This window comes from Narcine bancroftii, chromosome 3 (genome assembly GCF_036971445.1).
Source record: "Narcine bancroftii isolate sNarBan1 chromosome 3, sNarBan1.hap1, whole genome shotgun sequence".
Classification (NCBI taxonomy): Eukaryota; Metazoa; Chordata; class Chondrichthyes; order Torpediniformes; family Narcinidae; genus Narcine; species Narcine bancroftii.
Genome location: NC_091471.1, coordinates 284770504 through 284796381, shown reverse-complemented (window position 1 = coordinate 284796381; position 25878 = coordinate 284770504). Strand labels below are relative to the sequence as shown.

General features: G+C 47.7%; 2 protein-coding genes across 12 annotated transcripts in view; both read right to left on the bottom strand.

The window, feature by feature from the left end:
* LOC138758888 (lipoprotein lipase-like) overlaps nt 1-3291 on the bottom strand; it is a 46350-nt gene extending 43059 nt beyond the window's left edge. For both annotated transcript variants that reach the window (XM_069928430.1, XM_069928431.1), the window contains exon 1: nt 3154-3291. In XM_069928430.1, the coding sequence (XP_069784531.1) occupies nt 3154-3247 (94 nt within the window). In that variant the 5' untranslated portion in view covers nt 3248-3291. The remainder of the gene's footprint in view (nt 1-3153) is intronic.
* A 6218-nt stretch (nt 3292-9509) lies between these two features.
* LOC138758885 (disintegrin and metalloproteinase domain-containing protein 10) overlaps nt 9510-25878 on the bottom strand; it is a 97365-nt gene continuing 80996 nt past the window's right edge. For 8 of the 10 annotated variants that reach the window (XM_069928424.1, XM_069928425.1, XM_069928426.1 and 5 more), the window contains 5 exons: nt 23028-23211; nt 18279-18378; nt 15224-15444; nt 10430-10526; nt 9510-9820 (listed from right to left, as the gene is read on the bottom strand). In XM_069928424.1, the coding sequence (XP_069784525.1) occupies nt 9768-9820; nt 10430-10526; nt 15224-15444; nt 18279-18378; nt 23028-23211 (655 nt within the window). In that variant the 3' untranslated portion in view covers nt 9510-9767. The remainder of the gene's footprint in view (nt 9821-10429; nt 10527-15223; nt 15445-18278; nt 18379-23027; nt 23212-25878) is intronic. The other 2 variants (XM_069928427.1, XM_069928428.1) reach the window with 2 other exon arrangements.

The window sequence follows — 25878 nt, the reverse complement described above, 5'->3', positions numbered from 1 at the left end:
ACTTCTTTGCTTTTATATTCTAGTCCTCTTGAAATGAATGCTAATCTCGCATTTAACTTTCTTACTAGAGACTCAACTGCAAGTTAACCTTTAGGGAATCCTGCACAAGGATTCCTGTCTGTTTGGAACCCTGCTTTCTGAATTCTCTCCCCCATCTAAAAAAATAGTCTAAGCTTTTATTCCTTCCACCAGAGTGCATCATCAAACAATTCCCCATGCTGGATTCTATCTACCACTTCTTTGCCCATTCTCCCAAGCTGCCAGAATGTACAGCCTGGATACAACCCAGCCCTGGGGACAGATTTGTAGCCTGGACTTTTCCCAGCCCAAGGGGCAGATAAGCAGCCAGGACACACCCAAGACCTGGGGACAGATATGCAGCCAGAACTTACCCCAGAGCCAGGACTTATCCCAGCCCTGGGTTCAGGTGTAGAGCCAGGACTTACCCCAGCCCTGGGTTCAGGTGTAGAGCCAGGACTTACCCCAGCCCTGGGTTCAGGTGTAGAGCCAGGACTTACCCCAGCCCTGGGTTCAGGTGTAGAGCCAGGACTTACCCCAGCCCTGGGTTCAGGTGTAGAGCCAGGACTTACCCCAGCCCTGGGTTCAGGTGTAGAGCCAGGACTTACCCCAGCCCTGGGTTCAGGTGTAGAGCCAGGACTTACCCCAGCCCTGGGTTCAGGTGTAGAGCCAGGACTTAACCCAGCCCTGGGTTCAGGTGTAGAGCCAGGACTTAACCCAGCCCTGGGTTCAGGTGTAGAGCCAGGACTTAACCCAGCCCTGGGTTCAGGTGTAGAGCCAGGACTTAACCCAGCCCTGGGTTCAGGTGTAGAGCCAGGACTTAACCCAGCCCTGGGTTCAGGTGTAGAGCCAGGACTTACCCCAGCCCTGGGTTCAGGTGAAGAGCCAGGACTTACCCCAGCCCTGGGTTCAGGTGTAGAGCCAGGACTTACCCCAGCCCTGGGTTCAGGTGTAGAGCCAGGACTTACCCCAGCCCTGGGTTCAGGTGTAGAGCCAGGACTTAACCCAGCCCTGGGTTCAGGTGTAGAGGCAGGACTTAACCCAGCCCTGGGTTCAGGTGTAGAGCCAGGACTTACCCCAGCCCTGGGTTCAGGTGTAGAGCCAGGACTTACCCCAGCCCTGGGTTCAGGTGTAGAGCCAGGACTTACCCCAGCCCTGGGTTCAGGTGAAGAGCCAGGACTTACCCCAGCCCTGGGTTCAGGTGTAGAGCCAGGACTTAACCCAGCCCTGGGTTCAGGTGTAGAGCCAGGACTTACCCCAGCCCTGGGTTCAGGTGTAGAGCCAGGACTTACCCCAGCCCTGGCTTCAGGTGTAGAGCCAGGACTTACCCCAGCCCTGGCTTCAGGTGTAGAGCCAGGACTTACCCCAGCCCTGGCTTCAGGTGGATTCAGAATCTGTACCATCTTCAAGACGGGAGGCATCTGATTGTGGGAACGACAGGTTCTCCCCGCTGCCCACAAGGAAAGGTATCTCAACCACAGTCACACGCGGACACAGAGGCATCGCAGGTCTCCCCGCCAAGGGAGCGCTCCCGGGCGGGAGAGACCCTGGTGGAGTCGGTGGTGGTGCGCTGCTGGAGAGCGAGGACCCACACCCTCCGCGGGCTCCCGGTCCGCTGCTCGCTGTTCAAAGACGCCGGCCTCGCTCTTTGTTTTTCTGCTTCGGCGCAGGTTAACAAAAGATGAATGGCATGGCCCCGGGAAATATCGTCGGTCTGCAGCAACACTGCGCCATCGCCACGGGAACCGAGCAAGTCCGTCAGGAACTCGGTGTCCCAGCAACTCGCAGGCACAAAGACCAGCCGGCAACAACATTCCCAAGTTATACACTCCGTTCTTCCAAATCCCCCCCCTCTCTCTCCGTCCCCCCCTCTCTCTCCGTCCCCCCCCTCTCTCTCCGTCCCCCCCCTCTCTCTCCGTCCCCCCCCTCTCTCTCCGTCCCCCCCCTCTCTCTCCGTCCCCCCCCCTCTCTCTCCGTCCCCCCCCTCTCTCTCCGTCCCCCCCTCTCTCTCCGTCCCCCCCCTCTCTCTCCGTCCCCCCCTCTCTCTCCGTCCCCCCCTCTCTCTCCGTCCCCCCCCTCTCTCTCCGTCCCCCCCTCTCTCTCTCCGTCCCCCCTCTCTCTCTCCGTCCCCCCCTCTCTCTCTCCGTCCCCCTCTCTCTCTCTCTCTCTCCGTCCCCCCCTCTCTCTCCGTCCCCCCCTCTCTCTCCGTCCCCCCCTCTCTCTCTCCGTCCCCCCCTCTCTCTCTCCGTCACCCCTCTCTCTCTCCGTCCCCCCCTCTCTCTCTCCGTCCCCCCCTCTCTCTCTCCGTCCCCCCCTCTCTCTCTCCGTCCCCCCCTCTCTCTCTCCGTCCCCCCCTCTCTCTCTCCGTCCCCCCCTCTCTCTCTCCGTCCCCCCCTCTCTCTCTCCGTCCCCCCCTCTCTCTCCGACCCCCCCACTCTCTCCGTCCCCCTCTCTCTCCGACCCCCCCTCTCTCTCCGTCCCCCCCTCTCTCTCTCCGACCCCCCCTCTCTCTCCGTCCCCCTCTCTCTCCGACCCCCCCTCTCTCTCCGTCCCCCCCTCTCTCTCCGTCCCCCCCTCTCTCTCTCCGTCCCCCCCTCTCTCTCCGTCCCCCCCTCTCTCTCTCCGTCCCCCCCTCTCTCTCCGACCCCCCCACTCTCTCTCCGACCCCCCCTCTCTCTCCGTCCCCCTCTCTCTCCGACCCCCCCTCTCTCTCCGTCCCCCCCCTCTCTCTCCGTCCCCCCCTCTCTCTCCGTCCCCCCCTCTCTCTCTCCGTCCCCCCCTCTCTCTCTCCGTCCCCCCCTCTCTCTCTCCGTCACCCCTCTCTCTCTCCGTCCCCCCCTCTCTCTCTCCGTCCCCCCCTCTCTCTCTCCGTCCCCCCCTCTCTCTCTCCGACCCCCCCTCTCTCTCCGTCCCCCCTCTCTCTCCGCCCCCCCTCTCTCTCCGCCCCCCCCTCTCTCTCCGACCCCCCCCCTCTCTCTCCGTCCCCCCCTCTCTCTGTCTGTCCTCCCCTCTCCCATTCTGTCACACCCCTCCCTCTCTATTCTCACTTTTTGCACCCCCCCTCCTCTCTGGCCCCTTCTGTCTCTCCCACCTGAAACATTCTCTGACCACCCGCTCCGCTCCACCATCACCCACCTGTGGCGCCACCTGCCCCCATATTCCCCACACAGCCCGGCAGGGCCATGGAACCGAGGAGCAGGGCAAGGGGCAGGAGCCGCGGACACCTCATGGTGAGCCAGAGAGAGCGCAACTGTCCGCCTGGGACCGGCCGGATCTGTGAGTGAGGCGGAGCCTCGCAACTCACTGACACCGAGTGCACTCGCTGAGTCTTTAAACAACTGCAGAGACGTGATTGGCGAGAACGGACTCGTCTCTCAGCAACCAGCCCATTTCAAGCGGTTCCCAGCCGGTGCAGGATTTGCAAGGTCCCGGGTCAAGCCTGCAGACATTATACCCCTCTCCCTCAGGAAGTCCCACCCTACACAGGCAACTTAACAGTTCCGCAAACTCGCCACCGTCCCGCAAACTCGCCACAGTCCGCAAACTCGCCACAGTCCGCAAACTCCCCTCCCCACACTGTCCCTCACACACTCGCCACTAACCTCTGATTGACAGGTGGAGAATCTCCCAACTCCCTCGACACTCTCACCCACTGCCTTCAACTCCCCTGTCACTTCACCATCGCTCCAACTCCCCACCGTCCATTCCATCCCATCCTCACACGCAACTTGAGGAAGGGGGTCATCCAGGAATTTGTGTTTGTGTGGCCACTTAGAGATATTTACCTCAGCCCCTCTCCCCTCACCTCCCTCCTGCACTTCTCCCTTGAACCTCCCCCTGCCCCTCTCCTGCCCCGCACCCCTGCACTCTGCCCATATTCTCAGAATCGAACCACGATCAACTCTTTCTTGAGTTCCCTCAGTGACCTGGCTCTTAGGCACAAAATTCCAAAGATTCATTATTTTTCTCATCTCTATACAGATTTGCTGAGCCTGTATTTTGAGAGGTGTTGCAGCTGGAAGAAACTGCTTCTGTTACATCTGTCTATCTGGAAAAAGAGTCCATGATTTTAAATTTTATTTTATTCATTTACAACACGGTAAAAGTGGATTCAGCCATTTAAAGAAAAATCAAAAGTCTGTGGTTGAAGTCAAAACGTAATGCTGTTCAACCTGCTGAGTTTTACTCTGTCCATTTAAACCCATGCTGCCCAATTACACCCGAATAACTGGTGACCCCGTTATGTTTTGGAACACCCAGAGGAAACCCACGCAGACGTGGGGAGAACAGACAGCGCCAAATCCAAACCCGTGTTGCCGGCATTATAATAGCATCGTGCTAAACGCTTCGCTAACTGTGCCACCCTGATACATGCAGGTCGTGTATTACCTATTCATCCCCACCAGTCTGCTTAATGTTGCTTGTATGACATACTCACCACCTCAGGAATTAGTCCTGTGAGCCTTCACTGTCCTCCCTCACCCACTCCATTAACATCTTCCCAGAGGTGGAGAAACCAGATCTGTGCTCGATAGGGCAGAATAATCCAGGGTTACCTTTTGCTTCCTGTGAATGCTGCGTGACCTGCTGAGTTTCTCCAGCACATTTGTATATTGTAGTTCCAGAACTCTGAAATCTTGGCAGCTGATACAAACGATGTGGACGATGTGTATCTTGGGCCAGGCAAGTGACCTTTGATCCAGAGAAAGTAAGTGGAGTTAGGGAAGTTGTTGACGTTCAGCCAAGTGAATGAGTGCGTTGGTGGAGTGACACTGATTGGACTTTCATTTGGGGACGAGGTCGAGGCCTGATTTGGGTTGGAGATTTAGAGGGTTGTATGTCCACATGAACTGGTTGGACCAGGGAATTGATCTGCCAAAATATTTTACCTGCTCCAGATCACTTTTACCCACTCTTAAACACATCAACCCAATCCGAGTCATCCTCATTACCTATAGTCCTTAAACACTATGAAGGTTGGCGACCTTGTGGAGATTACAGGCGGCTTAACAATGCCACCATTCCGGATCATTCTCTGATATCTCATATTCAGGATTTCTCAGCTAATTTGCATGGAGCAAAGATCTTCTCCAAAATAGACGGTGTGTGGCTATCACCAAATACCGGTCGAGCCAGAAGACATTCCAAAAACAGCAATAGTTACCCCGTTTGGGTTGTTTGAATGGGATGCTTTAGTATATGGTATGACCAATATCTTCATTTACCTTGATGACATTTTAGTGGCCAGTGGGACTAAAGAAGAACATTTGGAACATCTTCGTACATTTTTTATTCGTCTTCAAAAGTTTGGACTGACCATCAATCCAGATAATTCCATTTTTGGACAAGAAATGATTGATTTCTTGGGGCATAGGATTACTCAGGAAGGCCTGACTCTGCTGCCATCCAAGTTGAATACTTAAGACCTGCTACGGTTAAAAGTCTGCAGGAATTCTTGGGAATGTTACTTTTTTTACCGACCATTTCTTCCGAGAGCAGCTGATATCATGAAGCCTCTTTTCGATTTACTGTTTGGAAACGCCATAACCATCCATTGGACTGAAGAGGGAAACAATACCTTCTTGAAGATTAAAGATTTGATGACTCATGCCACTCTGCTCAGCTACCCAGTTTTAAATGCAGCCACCGCCCTTTCTACAGACGCTTCCAGTATGGCCGTAGGAGGTGCACTTCATCAATATGTCAACGGGCAATGGAAACCGTTAGCATTCTTCAGCCACTATCTTTGTGATGCAGAGAAGACAATGCTTTTGATAAGGAGCTTTTGGCCATTTACTTGTCTATTCGACACTTCCATTATTTTTTGGAGGGCACCGACCAGAAGCCCTTAACATTTGCATTTTCCAAGGTCACAGAGCCCTGGTCAGCTCGACAACAATGGCAATTATCATTCTTTTCAGAATTCTCCACAAAAATACGACATATTTCCAGAAAAGACGATGCACTTTCCCACTCTGCTCCACTCGAGGTTTCATCTTTAGATCAAGGTATTGACTACACAGCTTTGCCCGCGGCCAAAAACATGACTACGAGACGAATGCTTATCAGACTGCAATCACAAACTCCATTTGGAGTTAATGGCAAACTACCCCTCTGTGATATATCAATGGAACACCCACGTCCAGTAGTTCTGACATCACAAAAACGTCGAGTATTCAATCTGTGCATGGTCTCTCACATCCATCGATTAGATCGACTGTTCGTATGGTTTCAGACAGGTTCATGTGGCATGGTCTTAAAAAAGATGTTACACAAATGGTGAGGTCCTGCATTGTCTGCCAAAAAGCAAACGTTCAGCGGCACTAAAGCACCACTGCAGTCCTTCCCAGCAGTTACTCTACTTTTTGTTCATTTCCACGTGGACATCTGCTTCTTGTTTCAAGAGGATACCATTATCTTTTTCCAGTAATAGACAGGTTTATGCGGTGGCCCAAGGCCGTGCCTATGGTAGGCCTATGCTACTACAGACATGTGCTCTGGCATTCCTCAGTTCCTGGGTGTGTTGTTTTGGTTTACTGATGCATGTTACTTCGGATAGAGGACCATAATTTACTTCCTCACTGTGGACGGCCTTGTCTCGCTTGCTTGGTACAATTCATCATACGAATGCCTATCATTCCCAGGCCAATGGAATAGTGGAAAGATTTCATCGACATCTCAAGTAATCCTTGATGTCTCAGTTAGAGGGCCAAAACTGTCCTGGGTATTACTGGGCAATAAAATAACTCCACAGGATGTCCTCCAAGCTTCATCTGTGGGAGCTCATGTATGGCGCACCTTAAGTGGTTCCAGGGGAGTTCGTCCCCTACCATTCCAACTGCAATGATGATCCTAAGGAACTGTTGAGCAGGCTAAGGGAGACCATAGGAAAATTGACGCCTATACCACCATCGTCGCACAGAGAATGCTCTTTTTTGTGCCTGAAGATCTCAAAAACTGCGAATATGTCTTCATCCGTAGGGGAACACTTGGTCAATCTTTACAAATGCCCTACAAAGAACCTTATAGGATACTCAGACAAACTAGGTTGACCTGTATTTTGGACATTGGAGGGAAGCCACAGATTTTCACTATTGACAGGCTTAAACCAGCTCATGCGGACAAATCTTCCCCACTGCAGCAGCCATCGCAGAGGTTGACAACCTAAAAGACGGGGTGGGCAGTATAGCAGTACTACAACTCCCAGGAGGCATCGGACCAGCCATGTGACATCAGTGTGTGATGACATCAGCACGTCAAGTGCAATTCTGGCTTTTAAAAGGTTGCGCAGGTGATGAAGAGTAAATCCATTTGATTCACTTTAGAAATGCCTTGTGTGGCTATTTTGTTGTGTCCACTGCAATTTCAGTGGCACACTACCATCCCCACCCCATCCACACCACACCCACAACCCCACCCAACCATCTCCACCCACTCAAACCCCACCACCCACAACCTACCACTCACCCACACATCACCCATACATCACCATCCCCACCCCACCCACTCCCTAGCACCCCCATTGACATCTCACCCTCTTTCTACCCATACTCCACTCACACCCCATCACCACCCCATACTGACTCATACCCCATTCATACCACCACTCAGACCCCAATTACATCCCACCCACAAAACCCCACCACTCCCCCACACTCCAACCCACACCTCACCCACACTCCACCCACCCACACCCACCTATTCCTCTGACAGACATGCCCCCACTTACATCCCACATCCCTACCCACACTCCATCCACACCCACCCATTCCTCCGACAGGCATGCCCCCAGTTGCAGCCCCATCCCTACCCACACTCCATCCACACCCACCCATTCCTCTGACAGGCATGCCCCCACTTACACCCCCCATCCCTACCCACACTCCATCCACACCCACCCATTCCTCTGACAGGCATGCCCCCAGTTACAGCCCCATCCCTACCCACACTCCACCCACCTATTCCTCTGACAGACATACCCCCCAATCCCTGCTCACACTCCATCCACACCCACCCTTTCCTCCGACAGGCATGCCCCCACGATATACCCCACTTCACCCCTCCTCCCCACCACCACACCCTTTGTCCTTGTCCCTCCACACTCACACTGCCAAAATGAGAGCTTCTTCCTGCAAGCTGTGAAATTGTTGAACGGCAGCCCGTAAGTGAGTAAATCATCCCAAAATATTTATATCTTTCTGTATCTATGAGATTATTATGTGGTGCGAATTGTGAGTGTAAATGTGTGTGGATCATGCTCTGGACAAACACTGTTTTGTCAGGTTGTATGTGTTCAGTCAGATGATAATAACCTTGAACTAGAAAGGTTCCTTGAAAAAATACTGCAGAATTAACCACTGGCTCCTGAGAGGCCCTGAGTATTGAAAATGAGGAAGCATTCAAACCCTTTCTCCGGTGCATGTGGAAGGTGAATGGAGAGGTGGGAACATCTCACCAATGCACCCAGCAAGTTAGAGACTGGGCATCCCATGCACCTCAGGAACGACAGAGCAGAGGAACAGCAAGTCACCCTTTGTCTGTGGTTCCACCCATGGTGTGCACTCCTTCTGCTGGAATGGAGGCAAATATCCTGGGGAGTTGGCAGACTGAACCTGGCACCTCACCAGGAAAGCGACATTGTGGCAGAAGCCTGCATGCTTGGTCAAAGAGAAGGTGTTCAGAGAAGTGAAAGGCAGAGAGGTTCAGTGAGACAAATCCTAGGCAGCTGTCCTTCAGAGGCAAGGTGCTGGAGAGGGACTGAAACCAGAGGAGGTAATGGAGGGTGTAGAGTCCGTCGAAAGAACCAAAGACATTGATCCAAACCAAGGCTTTTATTAACTAAAAGACTGGAGCATATCACATGGAGGATAGTCCAGAATGACCTGGTCTGGCTAGGAGCAATCCTTTAAGACCTGCCAGTAGGTGTGGCTACGCTCTCAGCCAATCACAGTCATCCTACACTATAATCTGTACATATACACATTGGTGATAGAATATGTACTATAACAGAGGGAGACATCCTCAGGTGGAGTACCAACCTCATCTTTATCAGCTCAGTCTGGCTCCGGGAACCAACACACTATTTAGGTTGGAGGAACCTTCACAGTCAGTGGTGCAGTTTGTGGATGTGTGGTTAAACTAAGGTCTCTCAGGTCCGGGGTGCTAGCCACCAGCAGGGATCTTCTGGCACTCTCTTCCTTCCACAGAACAGGCCGCTGACCTCCGTCCTTTGTGCTGTTGTGCCGCTGGGTTTAACATTACTCTTGTTCCCTGGTTCACATCAGAGACAGTGGCAGCACGAGGCAGATGTAGGTTCACCACTTTGTACAGTGATTTCAATTTCACTTTAGTCTCCTGGAAGCTTGGAAACTAGAGCCAAACATCAAGTGATCCTTCAAAGACAACAAACCACACCAACTAGAATGATTTTATTGTCTTAATAACAAATGAAAAAGCCGCCTATCTTTAAATGAATGACGCAAGACTACCAGAATTCTTGAGTATTTATCATGCCATAGAAATGTAGATTTGTAACAGTAAAGACCGAGGCCATTTTGCCCATCATGTTGATGCCAGCTCCGTGAGGAGGATCTTGTCAGTCCTACCTCCCCTCTCCTTCCCTGCTGTCTTGAACATTATTTTCTCGACTGGCAGTGACATAACTTTGAAAGGTGGTGATGTTTCAAGGTGGTCTGCTGATTGGGTGGTCAGTGTCTGTGGGGAGGCTTTTCCCCCTGTCTGAAGATTGATCACATTACACCAGCCTCTTGGTGGAAGGTTTGTAACTCACTCATCGGCTCCTCTGCAAACCAAGAACAGAGAAAGGCCATCGGTGGAGGGTTGTTGCAGGGATGACTGATGACTTCGGCCTAGAGGTCAATCACTTCCTACTTTGCTCCACTTAACCGCACATCCATCTACAGTCTGTCCTCACATTCCACCAACTTTCCAGGCACCTGGTGCAAACGTCAGTGCTGCACTCAACAGCATGTTTACAGGAAGGGTGTCTGAGTCGGGAGTTGGCCCATGGGTGAGGAGAAGTGGTGCATGGACCTGGGTGCAGAAGAGTGGGGCAACAGGGAGGAAGAGAAATGGGGTATTAGGAATTGGGGTGAGAAAGATTTGGGCCAGAGGGAGATGAACCTACTAACCCAGATGTCTTTGGAATGTGGGAGGAAACTGGAACATCTGGGCAAACCCACACAGTCTCAGGGATATGTGCGCACTCCACACAGACAGAAGGATCAAAGCTGGGTGTCTGGGGCTGGGAGATAGCAGCTTTACCTCTCCCACTCTAGTTGCCTAGTGTGTATGTGGAGAAGGGTATTCTCTCGGCGTGAACCTCCTGGCCTTCCTCATCATACCCATAGCTTGGATGGAGTTCATCCTTCTTATCATGTGTTAACTTTACCTTTGTCACTGTCCAAGGTCTTCCCAAAAAGAAACACCGTACTTGCCATCAGCGCTCCCAGGATCAGGATACCAAGGAGAAGAGCCCACCAGTATTCCTGCAGTTGGGTTAGAGGGAGATTCTACATGAGGCACCATCGTACACTGACGACCATGAACACCATTGATGTACAGAGGACTTGGTGGGGGGGGGGAGGGGCAGGTCCATAGCTTATTGAAAGTGGCCACACAAGTAGAGTAGGTGATAAAGAAGACAAAAGGTATGCTTGGCTTCATTGGGTAAAGCATTGTATAAAAATGCATTGTGGCAGCTATTTATATAAAATTTTGGTTAGGCTGCCATACTAGCCCTCGTCAAATAAGAATTTCCACATCACTACATGGTGGTGAGTATTGGGTTAGTATTGTGTGGAGTTCTGGTCGCCCCATTACAGGAAGGATGTGGGGCCTTTAGAAAGGTACAGAAGATGTTCCAGGATGTTATCTGGTTTAGAGGGTACATGGGGAGAGGTTGGACAAACAAGTTGTTTTCTCTGGAGCGTTGGAGGCTGAGAGAGTAGGTTTTGGGGGGGGGGTGCGGGCGAGGTCGTAGTTCATAAGGTGGTGTTCTCCTGCCACCCTCTCTGGGTCTCTGGATTCCTGGACTCAAGGTTCTCACTACCATCCCGAACGCACCTCCACTTTGAGCAGACATATAACCATATAACCATTTACGGAACAGAAACAGGCCATGTTGGCCTTTCGAGTCTGCACCGGTTCACGAAAGGAAAAAAAAACAAATTACCAAATACCAAATTTATTTACAGTAATTTTACAATAGATAACCTTTCCTTTAGAGAATGGGAGAGAAAAGGAATCAAAAAGAATATAAATTTTTTTTTGGGAAATAATTTATTAACATTTGAACAGTTGAAGGACAAATATGGAATAACTCACAGTACAGTGTTTGCATACCATCAACTGAAAGCTTATTTAAAGAATAAATTGGGAAACAGATTGAGATTACCTGAAGGAAGCAGCTTTGAATATGTGATTACAGAACAATGATAATTAAAAGATTTATAATGAATTAAGATGCAAGATAAGGAAAATGATGAAATAAATTATAAACCTAAACAGAAGTGGGAAAAGGATTTAAACATAAAGAAAAAAAATATACATGGGTCAGATGTTCCCAGGTGAGTGTTGGGAAGCTGCATTTCTCTGCTTGGGTGTGATCATGAGGCCAACACGATGGAAACAAGATTCCATCCTCCCATCTGGTGGGTCAGAGGCCAGAGTGTGGTTGGAAATGTGGGGGGGGGGGGGTTGGGTGCTGCCTGCTGTCCGCCGAATGAGTCTATGCTGTAGCTAAGGAGCAGACATCAAACATCCAGAGTGGAGGAGCCAGGTGAGGAGGACCCTGACCCTGATGACTCAAAACACAGTGGTGATGAGGTCAGACGTGATCATGGGACTGCAGTGTGGTGAGGTATTTAATGGAAAATGTTGGGCAGCTGTTAATGCACGTGTTGTGAGGATGTTGTTCCCTTAAAAATCGCTTTATTTGAAAATAACAAAAAAGCCTATTTCTAGATATTCCATATTGGGAATACTCCACTTGGGACCAGAAAGTTTACTACCACCATGTAGTGATGTGGAAATTCCTATTTGACGAGGGCTAGTATGGAAATTTATCTCTGCTATGTATTTGTTATGACAGAGAGCAACATCAACACTGGGATTTAAAACATTTAAACTGAAATGGGAATAGGATCTCAAGATTGCAACTATGGATGGATTTGTGTCGAGATTGCATGTGGAACACAATTAATGAGTGATATAGATTAGCACGATATAATTTTTTTACATCATTTATACATCACACTCGTATAGCATAAAATAAAGTCATATTTATTGAATAAATATTTTAGATATGGAGCAGAGGAAGACCATTTTGGGTAAAAGTAGAACAAATTACTAATATTAGATGTCTGAAAATCCTGATCTATTTTTGTCAGGGAATGTTGAAGGAACTACACCTAAATTAGTCCTTTCATCGACTCAACGGAAGTTTGTGAAAATAGTACTGGCAGTGGAAAGAAAATGTATCACAGTTTCTTGGAAGTTGGACTCTTACCTGGATATATAGAGAGACTGCATGCGGAAATGCAAAAATCCATCCCATTGGAAAAAAAATTACTTATAATTTAATGAATAAATATAATATGTATTTTCAAATATGAAGCCCATACATATGTAAGATAGGTACTGTGGGTTCATTTCTCCTCATCGTTCCCTACGACCTCACCAGGTATTTACAGATAACACTTGACAGTTACGTCCTCTGCTCTCTGACCTGTGAACCTCTAGAATTTGCTACCGGGGTGGTTGTGGAGACCATAAGGTATATGTGCAGAAGGCCATTCAGCCCATCAAGATCACTCTATCATTCCATCATGAGCTGATCCATTCTTTTACTCAGAGAAGACCCACTGCCTTCTCCCCATAACCTTTGATACCCTGACTATTCAGATATCTATCAGTCTCTGACTTAAATACATCCACCAATGGCCTCCACAGCCATCCATGCTACAAATTCCAGAGGTTCACCACTCTCTGCCTAAAGAAATTTCTCCATATCATTGCTTTGAATAGGGAGCGTTCAATCCTGAATTTGTGCCATGTCCTAGACTCCACTATCATGGGAAACAACCTGACACCTTTATTCTGTCCAGGCTTTTCCATGTTCAAAATGCTTCGATGAGGTCACCCCTCATTATTTTGAACTCCAAGGAGTACAGTCCAAGAGGCAACAAATGTTCCTCATATGCTAATCCATTCCAGGAATCATTCTTATGAATCTTCTCTGAACCCTCTCTAATGCCAGCATATCCTTTCTTCAATAAAGCACGCCAAAACTTTTTCCCATACTTCAAGTGGGGTCTCATCAGTGCCTTTTAAAGCCTCAACAGCAGTGCCGGAGCACCTCAGGGCTGTGTTCCTAGTTCCCTGCTCTATGCACTTTACACCTATGATTGTACAACATTTACAAATTTGTTGATGATACCTCAGTAGTGGAAAGTACAAAAAGGGGGGATTAATCAGCAGGGAGATTGAAAACTTGGCTGAATGGTGAAACCAACAACAACCTCACACTCAATGTCACCAAAACCAAGGAGCTGATTATTGACTTTAGGAAGGGAATACCAGAGGTGTACGATCCAGTGATCAGTGAGGTATCAGAGGTGGAGAGGGTGAGAAAATTTAAGTTTTTGGGAGTCACTATCTCAGGGGATCGTTCCTGGACCAAACACACTAGTGGCATCATGAAGAAAGCCCATCAGCACCTCTACTCTCTCAGGTTTGGTAATGACATCGGAAACCCTGGTAAATTTCGAAGATGTTTGGTGGAAGGTGTGCTGATTGGCTGCATCACTGTCTGGTATGAGGGCACCACTACCCCTGAGTGGAAAGCCCTGCAAAAGATAGTGGATGCAGCCCAGTACATCACAGGCAAAACCCTCACCACCATCAAGAATATATACAGGGAACACTGCCATCGGAGGGTAGCAGGCATCATCAAGGATCCACACCACCCAGCACACGCTCTGTTGTCTCAGGAAAGAGGTATAGGTGCCACAAGACCCACACCACCAGGTACAGGAGCAGTTCTTACCCCTCCACAATCAGACCCTTTAACAACAAACTTAATCAGGGACTCATTAAGGACTCTTACTTATGCACTTTTGATTTTTTTCTCTCTGTATTGCAGTCAGTTTGTTTACATTTCTTTATTTGTTTGCATGTATACGTATCTTCTTGAGTTTTTTACACCACCAATAAGCGTTAATTCTGCATAAGCCACAGGAGAAAGAATCTCAGGGTTGTATGTGATGTCATGTACATACTCCAATAAATCTGAACTTTTAAATTTGAACTTTGCACATCACTTCCCTGCTCTTATAATCCTATTCCCCTCCAGACACGAACGTTAACATTGCATTTGCTTTCTTCACCACCGACTCAACCAGGAGGTCAACCTTTAGGGTATCCTGCAAGAGGACTCCCGTCCCTTTGTACCTCCAAATTTTGAATTTTCTCCCCATCCAAATAATAGTCTGCCCTTTTATTCCTTCTACCAAAGTGCGCAACCGTGTGCTTTTTAAATAAAAAAAAAATTTAGACATACAGCACGGTAACAGGCCATATCAGGCCATGAGTCCGTGCTACCCAATTTACACCCAATTGGCCTACACACCTGGTACGTTTCAAATGGTGGGAGGAAACCAGAACCGCTGGGTAAAATCCATGCAGACATGGGGAGAAAGTACAAACTCCTTCCAGACAGTGCAGGATTCGAACCCCAGTCTCAATCGCTGGCGCTGTAAAGGCATTGTGCTAACCACTACTCCATCTGAGCCGCCCTGAACTTTCCAACATTATATTTCCTTTTGCACTTGTTTGCCTAGTCTCCTAATCGATCCAAGTATCTTGGCAACCCCACTGTTTCATCATCGCTGCATGCCCCATCCATCTATTTTTGTCTCATCTGCAAACTTTGCCTCAAAGGAAGTTATTCTACAATCTAAATCATTAACGTAGAATGTAAAGAGAAGTGGCCTCAACACCTGGTTTAAGGTTTAAGGTGAGTGGGAGAAAGTTTAGGGGAGATGTCAGAGGAACATTATTTACTCAGAGAACAGTGGGTACCTCAGCTCCTGCAAAGTCTGCTGGCTGTGCTCAGACTCCAGAACTCTGCAACCCACACACTGCAGTTGGCCAATATTTGAGTTTAATCCAGATAAGCACTTACCTTCATCCATTCCGACACCCCTTCATACTCGTGGGGATCAAAAATGGCATTTTTCAATCTGGCAATGGGACCATCGTCATCGACCAGGCGACACTTGTACAGCCTGTCACAATACCCCTGCTTCCTGCGACAGGGGGAGCCTGGAGACAGGGTGAGCAAGGTCCTGTTGAAGTACTGCTGCAGCAGAGCTGAGGAAGAGCTGGCACAGCTTTGGGCCTTGCCTGAAACCACAACGATCGGCTCAGATCCCAACACAAGAGACGGCTGACCATCACAATACAACTGTCGTATCAACCCACTGATCTGTAGTTTACCAATGCCACAAGCCTCTCAACGAACAAAGATTCTGTGATCCTACTCCAGAAACAGCAACTCCCATGGACTTTAGGTGAGTTCCAACTTTCTATATTCACAGTGTAGCAGTGCAGGGATCCAGGTTGGAAAAGGCTGTGTCTGCAAATTCACACAACACACAAACCCCCCCCTACTACAGTCCATGCAGATTCACACCATATAACCATATAACCAATAACAGAGCGGAAACAGGCCATGTTGGCCTCTCGAGTCCGCACCGGTTCACTGATTTTGTGTGCCCTCTTCAGGCATTGGTCCCGGTAGATCTTCATTCAATAACGATGGGCGAATTCAATGCAGGTAAGTTTCTGGCAACACACAAACTCCCCCTGACTACAGTCCCTGCAGATTCACACAACACACAATCCCCCCCTGACTACAGTCCCTGCAGATTAACACAACACAAATCCCCCCCGACTACAGTACCTGCAGATTCACAACACACAAACACCCCCCGACTACAGTCCATGCAGATTCACACAACACAAACCCCCCGACTACAGTCCCTGCAGATTCACACAACACTCAAACCCCTCCCAACTACAGTCCATGCAGATTCACACAACACACAAATCCCCTGACTAGTCCATGCAGATTCACACAACAAACTCCCCCGACTACAGTCCCTGCAGATTCACACAACACACAAACCCCTCACAACTACAGTCCCTGCAGATTCACACAACACACAAACCTCCTGACTACAGTCCCTGCAGATTCACACAACACACAAACCCTCGACTAGTCCATGCAGATTCACACAACACAAACTCCCCCTGACTACAGTCCTTGCAGATAAACACAACATAGAAACCCCCCCGACTACAGTACCTGCAGATTCACACAACACACAAACCCCTCCCAACTACAGTCCATGCAGATTCACACAACACAAACCCCCCTGACTACAGTCCATGCAGATTCACACAACACACAAACCCCCCCTGACTACAGTCCCTGCAGATACACACAAAACTCAAACCCCTCCCAACTACAGTCCATGCAGATTCACACAACACACAAACCCCCCTGACTAGTCCATGCAGATTCACACAACAAACTCCCCCGACTACAGTCCCTGCAGATTCACACAACACACAAACCCCTCACAACTACAGTCCATGCAGATTCACACAACACACAAACCTCCTGACTACAGTCCCTGCAGATTCACACAACACACAAACCCTCGACTAGTCCATGCAGATTCACACAACACAAACTCCCCCTGACTACAGTCCTTGCAGATAAACACAACATAGAAACCCCCCGACTACAGTCCCTGCAGATTCACACAACACACAAACCCCTCCCAACTACAGTCCATGCAGATTCACACAACACACAAACCTCCTGACTACAGTCCCTGCAGATTCACACAACACACAAACCCCCCTGACTAGTCCATGCAGATTCACACAACACACAAACTCCCCCGACTACAGTCCCTGCAGATTCACACAACACACAAACACCCCCCGACTACAGTCCATGCAGATTCACACAACCCCCCCCGACTACAGTCCATGCAGATTCACACAACACAAACCCGCCCGACTACAGTCCCTGCAGATTCACACAACACACAAACCCCTCCCAACTACAGTCCCTGCAGATTCACACAACACACAAACCCTCGACTAGTCCATGCAGATTCACACAACACAAACTCCCCCTGACTACAGTCCTTGCAGATAAACACAACATAGAAACCCCCCCCAACTACAGTCCATGCAGATTCACACAACACACAAACCCCTCCCAACTAGTCCCTGCAGATTCACACAACACACAAACCTCCTGACTACAGTCCCTGCAGATTCACACAACACACAAACCCTCGACTAGTCCATGCAGATTCACAACACAAACTCCCCGACTACAGTCCTTGCAGATAAACACAACATAGAAACCCCCCCGAACTACAGTCACTGCAAATACACACAACACACAAACCCCCCTGACTAGTCCATGCAGATTCACAACACACAAACTCCCCCGACTACAGTCCCTGCAGATTCACACAACACACAAACTCCCCCAACTCAGTCTCTGCAGATTCACAACACACAAACCCCTCCCCCCGACTACAGTCCATGCAGATTCACACAACAAACAAACCTGCCCACTATAATCCCTGCAGATTCACACAACACACAAACCACCCCCCACCCCCCGACTACAGTCCCTGCAGATACACACAAGACACAAACCCCAGACTACAGTCCCTGCAGGTACACACAACATGCAAACCTCCCTGAGCAACAAACAACCATTTTTGCCTTTTTATTCTCCTCACACTTCCATCAACACCCCAGACTCTATCACATCCCTACTGTATTATCCAATTCCTCTAGATATGAATGCCAATTCACAGCTCACCGACTGGTGCCCAGCACTGACCACACACCTCAGTGACCACACTCACTGCCCTGTCTGGTCCTGTCTATAGACCTGGTCTAGTGGATTTTTTTTGCTGCCTGCTTTCTGCAGTATCCCAACACAGGGCTTCCTTGGGGCCATTCTATTGGTGCTCAGCTTCCATGTCTCGAGTTGTTGAGGCTCTCGATCCTTCTATAACTCCCCTCAAATTTTGGCCTGACCCTTTCAATGTCCTTTCCTCAACCACCATCCCCACGCTGATCACCCCGGTCATTACCCACCTCCCTCTTATATCCCCACTCCCCCAATTCTCCAGTACCTGGTATTTGGCAGCACAGATGACACTCCTCCTCGGTGAATTGGGCACCACAGCTGCACTGCTGCAGTCCATACTGTACACAGGGAGATCCCGAACATTGCTGCAGAATTGTAGGGAAGCATTTAATTCGGTGCCATGTTTGGGAGTCATCTCCCCAACAGGCACTTCACACATCAGAAACCACCAGCTCTTTGAAGTTTGTTCCCTCAATGTGTTCACCCTTTTGTTACAGACCGCAGGGGTAAAGGAGTAGCATCTATGTGAGTTGAACATTCCTGACACATCTCATGGCTGGCCAGCTCTGAACTTCCGATTGGGAATGGGACTGGATCAGATCTAGGATGGATTGGTTGTGGATTCAGATTGGATCAGGGACTGGATCACTTGCGGATCTGGATTGGTTGTTGGATTAGATCAGATCTGGGACAGATCAGTTGTTGGAACTGGATCAGATCTGGGATGGATTTGGGGGGGGCGTGGCAAGATGGCGTAGGGAGCGGACGTGCATTCCCGGTCTCCCCCAGGCAGTTATATAAATATCCGTTTTAAGAATATTTCTTTTCTGTTAAAAGTCTTTGTTTTGTTTATCAATTGTTTTTAGTTTAAAATGGCAACAAAGATTAAGGAAAATAGAGTTCAAATACAGAACAAAACTACACTCTCCGACTTTGGAAGAAACTCGGCCTACTTGCCCAGACAGAACCACGGAGTCAAGGCTGGAATTTTCTTAAGAACGGAGCTCATTAATTGGACTGTCGGATAAGCTGGCCTTGGACACCCCTCTGAAAGATGTTTAAAATGGCAACAAAGATTAAGGAAAATAGAGTTCAAATACAGAACAAAACTACACTCTCCGACTTTGGAAGAAATTCGGCCTACTTGCCCAGACAGAACAACGGAGTCAAGGCTGGAATTTTCTTAAGAACGGAGCTCATTAATTGGACTGTCGGATAAGCTGGTCTTGGACACCCCTCTGAAAGATGGTGATGAATATTGATTTGAAATGTTTTATGAAGATAAATTGCAGTAATTGGCATTGGTTGCCCGTGAGTTTTAAAAATCCAGATAACATTAAAGTTTATTAGTGATTTTTTTTGGATGGTATATCGGAAGGATGAATTTATTATCTATAAATACAGAACAAAATTACATTCTTTGACTTTGGAAGAAATTTGACCTATTTGCCCAGACAGAGCCGGAGTTGGTGCTGGAATTTTCTCAAGAACAGAACTTATTAAAGTTGATTTCGGACTCCTTTTTGAAAGATGGTGACGAATGTTGATTTGAAATATTTGAAATATTTTCTGAAGATAAACATATATATGGAACTCCTTGACCTGCAATAAGGTTTATCAGTGATTTTTTTTGGATGGAATATTGGAAGAGTGAATTTATTATCTGTGAGTATGCATACATTGCAAACAGATTTTAATAGTTTTGAAAAGGTTTTTTTTAAACTAAACAACAAGATCAGTTTAATATTGAGAAAATTGGAAAAAATGGAAACTTTATTATTAAATTTGGAAATTCAGTAGAGAGAAACTATGAACAAGATTGATGATTTATAAAATTAAAGTCGAAGGAGCAATGTCCAAGAAGAGTTAAAAATTTTGAATAAGTTTTTCTTGAAAATAAACAATAATTTCAACTTAACATTGAGAAGATTGACAAAGTGGAAAATTTGGTATTAAATTGGGAAACACAGAAGAAAGAACTTATGAATAACATTGATGCTTTAGAAGATCAAGACTGAAGGAATTATGTTCAAGAAAATTTTAAAAGATTTGAAAAAAACTTTTTTTGAAAGTAAGCTACAAATTCAACTTGAGACTGAGAAGAATGGAATATTCGGTGTTGAACTGGGATGTTCAGAGGTGTTTTAATTCAGTGGATGAAATTCAGGAAGACTTGAGAAAAAAAAATTAAAAAAAAAAACTTTTATTGATTGTAAACAATGTTTAACTCAGTGTTGGGAGGGTGGAAAGGGTGCAAAATTTAATATCAAGTTTGGACTTTCAAAAAAAAGAGTTTATGAATAAGATTGGTTATATTGATGGACCGGGGTTTTATGGATATAAGAAATGATGATTTTTCGGTTTATACGTGTATTTTGTCTGCCTGGGGGGGGGGGGGGGGGGAGGGAGTGGTACTTCTGCTCCCGAAAGTCATATGCCACTTGTGGTTTATACCACACCCATTGGGTTTTTGGGAATTAACCACCACAGGGTGGTTTCCTAAGGGGTTAGGGGAGGTGGGGGGGGGGGGGGGGTGAAAATTTGAAAATAATTTAGTATCTATTATGTAATATTATACTAAGTCAATTTGAAATGAATGTATGGAGATACTATAAATAAATTTCGAAAAAAAAAGATCTGGGATGGATTTGTTGTGAAACCAGATTGGATCTGGGATAAATCTCTTCTGGATCCAGATCAAGTTAGATCTGGTATGAATCTATTGTAGGATGGGTTAGATCTGGAGTGGATCGGAACTGGGACATATCAGATCTGGGACTAATCGACCCTGGGATGGAATAGATGGATCGGATCTGGGTGAATTGGCTCTGGGACAGATCAGATCAAAGTTGGATCAGATCTAGGATGGTTTAGATATGGGATGGATCGGATCTGGGTTGAATTGGCTCTGGGACAGATCAGATTGGAGCTGGATCAGATCTACGATGGATTAGATATGGGATGGATCCGATCTGGGTTGAATTGGCTCTGGGACAGATCAGATCGGAGTTGGATTAGATCTAGGATGGATTAGATATGGGATGGATCAGATCTGGGTTGAATTGGCTCTGGGACAGATCAGATCAGAGTTGGATCAGATCTAGGATGGATCAGATCTGGGTGAATTGGCTCTGGGACAGATCAGATCGAAGTTGGATCAGATCTAGGATGGATTAGATATGGGATGGATCAGATCTGGGTTGAATTGGCTCTGGGACAGATCAGATCAGAGTTGGATCAGATCTAGGATGGATCGGATCTGGGTGAATTGGCTCTGGGACAGATCAGATCGAAGTTGGATCAGATCTAGGATGGATTAGATATGGGATGGATTGGATCTGGGTTGAATTGGCTCTGGGACAGATCAGATTGGAGCTGGATCAGATCTACGATGGATTAGATATGGGATGGATCCGATCTGGGTTGAATTGGCTCTGGGACAGATCAGATCGGAGTTGGATTAGATCTAGGATGGATTAGATATAGGATGGATCAGATCTGGGTTGAATTGGCTCTGGGACAGATCAGATTGGAGCTGGATCAGATCTACGATGGATTAGATATGGGATGGATCTGATCTGGGTTGAATTGGCTCTGGGACAGATCAGATCGGAGTTGGATTAGATCTAGGATGGATTAGATATGGGATGGATCAGATCTGGGTTGAATTGGCTCTGGGACAGATCAGATCAGAGTTGGATCAGATCTAGGATGGATCGGATCTGGGTGAATTGGCTCTGGGACAGATCAGATCGAAGTTGGATCAGATCTAGGATGGATTAGATATGGGATGGATCGGATCTGGGTTGAATTGGCTCTGGGACAGATCAGATTGGAGTTGGATCAGATCTAGGATAGATTAGATCTGGTACTAATCGGCCCTGGGATGGATTAGATCTGGGATGGATCGGATCTGCAGCTGGATCATTTGTATCCACTCTCACTGCCCCTGGTGTGAAGATGAGATCACTGAAGGACTTTGCCATGGTCACATCTACCAGGGCAGGTGTCAGTCAGTGAGGACACTCGGACCCTCCCAGCTGCTGGCACCAGGATTCAGTCAGTTGGGTCTGTGGAGGTGCAGCAGGCTGATCCTGATGATGGACATGGTCCTCTCCACCCGGAGTACATTCTGTGCTCCTCTCAGGGCGGTGGCCAAGTGGTCAGGAGGAGGCTTCCTGTCCAGGTTCGACTAGATGAGATCTGAAACTAAGCCGAAGTCTCTGAGGACAACACCTTCTTCCCCTGTCCCCAAACCCACCATTTCCATGGCTCTGTCCTAATTACCCTGTGGGGCTGATCTCCCAGCTTAGGAAAAGGTTTTCAGATGACTGAGTGGGTTTATCTTTGTGCTGTCTGCATTGGTGCCTCGTTAAGGGCCCAGGAGCCTAACTTAAGTGTGGTTCTGACATACAACAGTGATTTATTTGCCCACCTGAGGGGCGGCCATTCTGTCTGAAGGCTGAAGCTTTCTTCGCCAATTTTATGAGTGAAGCAGTTGGCTTCCTTTATATAAAATGGTGACTTTCAGCAGGGAAGAGTCAGAGAGGGGAGTTATGGTCCTCGTGGAGCAGGAAGGTTGAGAAGAGGTTTCAAAACTCTTTCCATCCTGTGCAACTGCTTTCATTGGTAAAGTTCTGTCACTGAGAACCCAAGGTTGAGATCACTGTCAAAGAATCCAAGGATCCAGGGAATGTTTTATGCAACGAGATCCTGAGGACAGACCTGCTTGAAAAGTGGGGGGGGGGGGGGAAAACACATCCAATTCACAACTTTCACAGGACATCTGTGTGGAGGGCTAATGGAAGGATCAGACCAAATGGGAAAATAGGATGATCCACTGGAGACGTGGAGTTGAGACGAGGGCTCATGGCTGTTTACTTCTCGGATTTAACAGCAACACATTGGGAGAATCTCCCTTGCGTTAGGACAGGTTCAAAGAAAGACATGGAGCTCATTAAAAGTACAGAAGCAGGTGTCAGGTGTGGGCAAGAGACAGTGCGAATCCACTTACCCCATTCACACACAGCAGCAGGCCCTGGTTGCAGAGGGTGTAGTTGTCTTTGGGAGAAGTGTCAGGACAGACAGGGCTCACTCCATCACAGTAACTCTTAAAGGCACACTCTGTTTCCTTCCGGCACTGCTGGTGGTGAGCTGCCAGCGCACACTGGGGACCACAGCAGAGTCCCTGGCTCGGACTGTGGAGGGAATACAGAAACCACTATGGGAGAGTACTGAGTGACCGCAGGGGGTCAATGTATCACACGCCCTCTACTCACTATGCAGTCTCTGCCCTAGCCAGCAGCCATGAAGGAGTCAGAGGCAGTATCTTTCAGATGGTGAGCCAACCACAGTGCTGTATTTATGCCAACAGGTCATGTGATTACAGAACACGGTCGTGGACGTAACACACACAACAGGAGCAGGAGCGGTGGCCCCTCAGTCCTGCACTGACATTCAATGTGATCATGGCTGATCAACCCTGGCCCCATCTCCTTGAGAGCGCCCAATTCCTCAATCCTTCAAAGATTTATTCAACACTACCTTGACTACATCTTTACTATTTTGCCTCCAACATGGAGAGGCAGAGATTTCAAGAGATTCACCCCTTTTGGATGCTCCTCAATGTCTGGCCCTTTACTTTGAAGCTCTGTGCCCTGGTCTAAGACTCTCCCTCTAGTGAAAACACCTCAACACCCACCTGTCAAGCCAGTCATGATCTTGTCTGTTTGGATAGGTTCACCCCTCCTCCTGCTAAACTCTAGAGAAGTCAATAAAAACACACAGAAATGCTGGAGGAACTCAGCCAGTCCCGCAATGTCCTTAGGAGGTAAAGATATATTACCAACATTTTGGGCCTCAGGGACTCCCTCTGTGGAGGGCAGGAACCTACCTGTACTGTTGGTCAGGCTTCAGTGTGTCTCAGGCCCGAAACGCTGGTTAATATATCTTCACCTCCTTTGGATGCTGCGAGACCAGCTGAGTTCCTCAACATTTCTGTGTGTTTTTACTATAATCACAGCGTCTGCAGACTTCTGTGTTTCACTCCAGAGAATACTGGCCCAAATGGCAGCTTCTCGTGACAGGACAATCTAATGCCGGGAATTCACCTGGTGAATCTCATTTGGATATTCACTAATGCTACTATAATTATAAAATGCTAATATATCAAATATTTAGGCCGGAACAAAGGTCCTAAGCCAAATGTCAATAGACCATCTCTCCCCACGGACGGTGCTTGGATGGCCGAGTCCCTCCAGCTCCTCATTGTTTGCTCAAGATTCCAGCATCTCGAGGAGTCACGTGATGGAGTAGTGGCCGGTAGGGGAATACCAGCCCTCTCCAGAAAAGAAGAAATAAAGTGAAGAAAATACAAAGATCAAGAAATACAAAACATAACAAATAAAAGATAAAGTTGTAGAGAAAAGAAAGAAAATGGCACCCAAGAAGGAAAAAGTAAAAACAACGGGGAAAAAAAGAAAAGACACTGGAAAAGAAAGGAGAAGGCCTTACCTGCATGAAGAAACAGGGAGCCATCGTGGAGAAGAGAGCCCATTCTCCAAGGTTGGTGACGACCCCGCAGAGTCACGACCCCCCGAACGCTGGACTGCAAAAATGACTCTCTGAGCCAAACAAAAGTGCGCAGAGCACTTACTAAGGAGAAGAACACCAACGGGAGGGGGGCTCGACCGAGGAGCGGGCAAACACAACGCAACCAGCTGAGGGATGCCCAACACCAGGGCTCTCAGCTGGAAGAAGAGGAAAGCGACAGGAAAGGGAGTGAAAGGAAAGAAGAGCAGCAGCAGGAGGGCCAACAGATGAGTAGCCCAGAAGAAGAGGACCAACAGCAAGAAGAAACCAAGCAAGAAGAAACCCAGCAAAGTGAGACAAGCAACTCATCTGGAAAGTCAGAAGAGACACAGATACAAAGAAAAGAAGAAAACACAAACACAGGTACAGACACAGAAGAGGAAGAAGACCAAGATCTGCACAGAGAAATAGAAAGTAAAACAGATGGACAGAATAAAGTTTTTTTTCAAGAACAAATGAGAGGATAAAAAGAATGGTTGACATTAGAATTTAGTGAAATTAAAAGAAAAATGAAAAGTACAGAAGAAAAAGTAAATAGATTAGAGCTGGTCATGACAGAAATAGGGAAAAGATTAGAAAATGTGGAAGAACGAAAAACTGCTGTAGAAATGGAAGTGAATGACTTAAGAAGAAAATTGAAAGAAAATGATAAAAATGTTAAAGAGTTACAAGATTTGTTAGCTCAGAAAATTAATATGTTGGAAAATTATAGTAGGCAAAACAAAATAAAAATAGTGGGCCTGAAGGAAGATGAAAAAGGCACAGATATGAAGGAATTTATAGAAGAATGGATCCCAAAGGTCCTGGGAATGACAGAACACTAGCCCCGAAACCAAAGACACATCAAAAACCAAGATCCATTTGAGGAGTCACGTGATGGAGTAGTGGCCGGACGGTGAACTCCAGCCCTCTCCAGAAAAGTCGGGAAAAACAAGAGAAAATACAAAGGCACAGAAATACAAGTTAAAGAAAAGTGAATATAAAGGTGGAAAGAAGATGGAGACAAAAGGAGAAAAATCAAAATCAACGGAAAGAAGAGAGGAAGAGAAGACAACGGAGGAAAAAGGTGAAGGCCTTACCTGTCCGAAGAGGCCCGCTGTGGAGAGAAGACCCCACTACCTCAGGTCGGTAGAAAGAGAACTACAACAATGGCTCACAGAGCCGAGTAAAAGTGCGCAACCGCGCATGAAAAAAAACACACCGACGGGAGGGGGGACCAGCTGGGGAGTCGATCTCCACAGCCGGCAACGACAGCTGCAGAACACCTGCAGCAA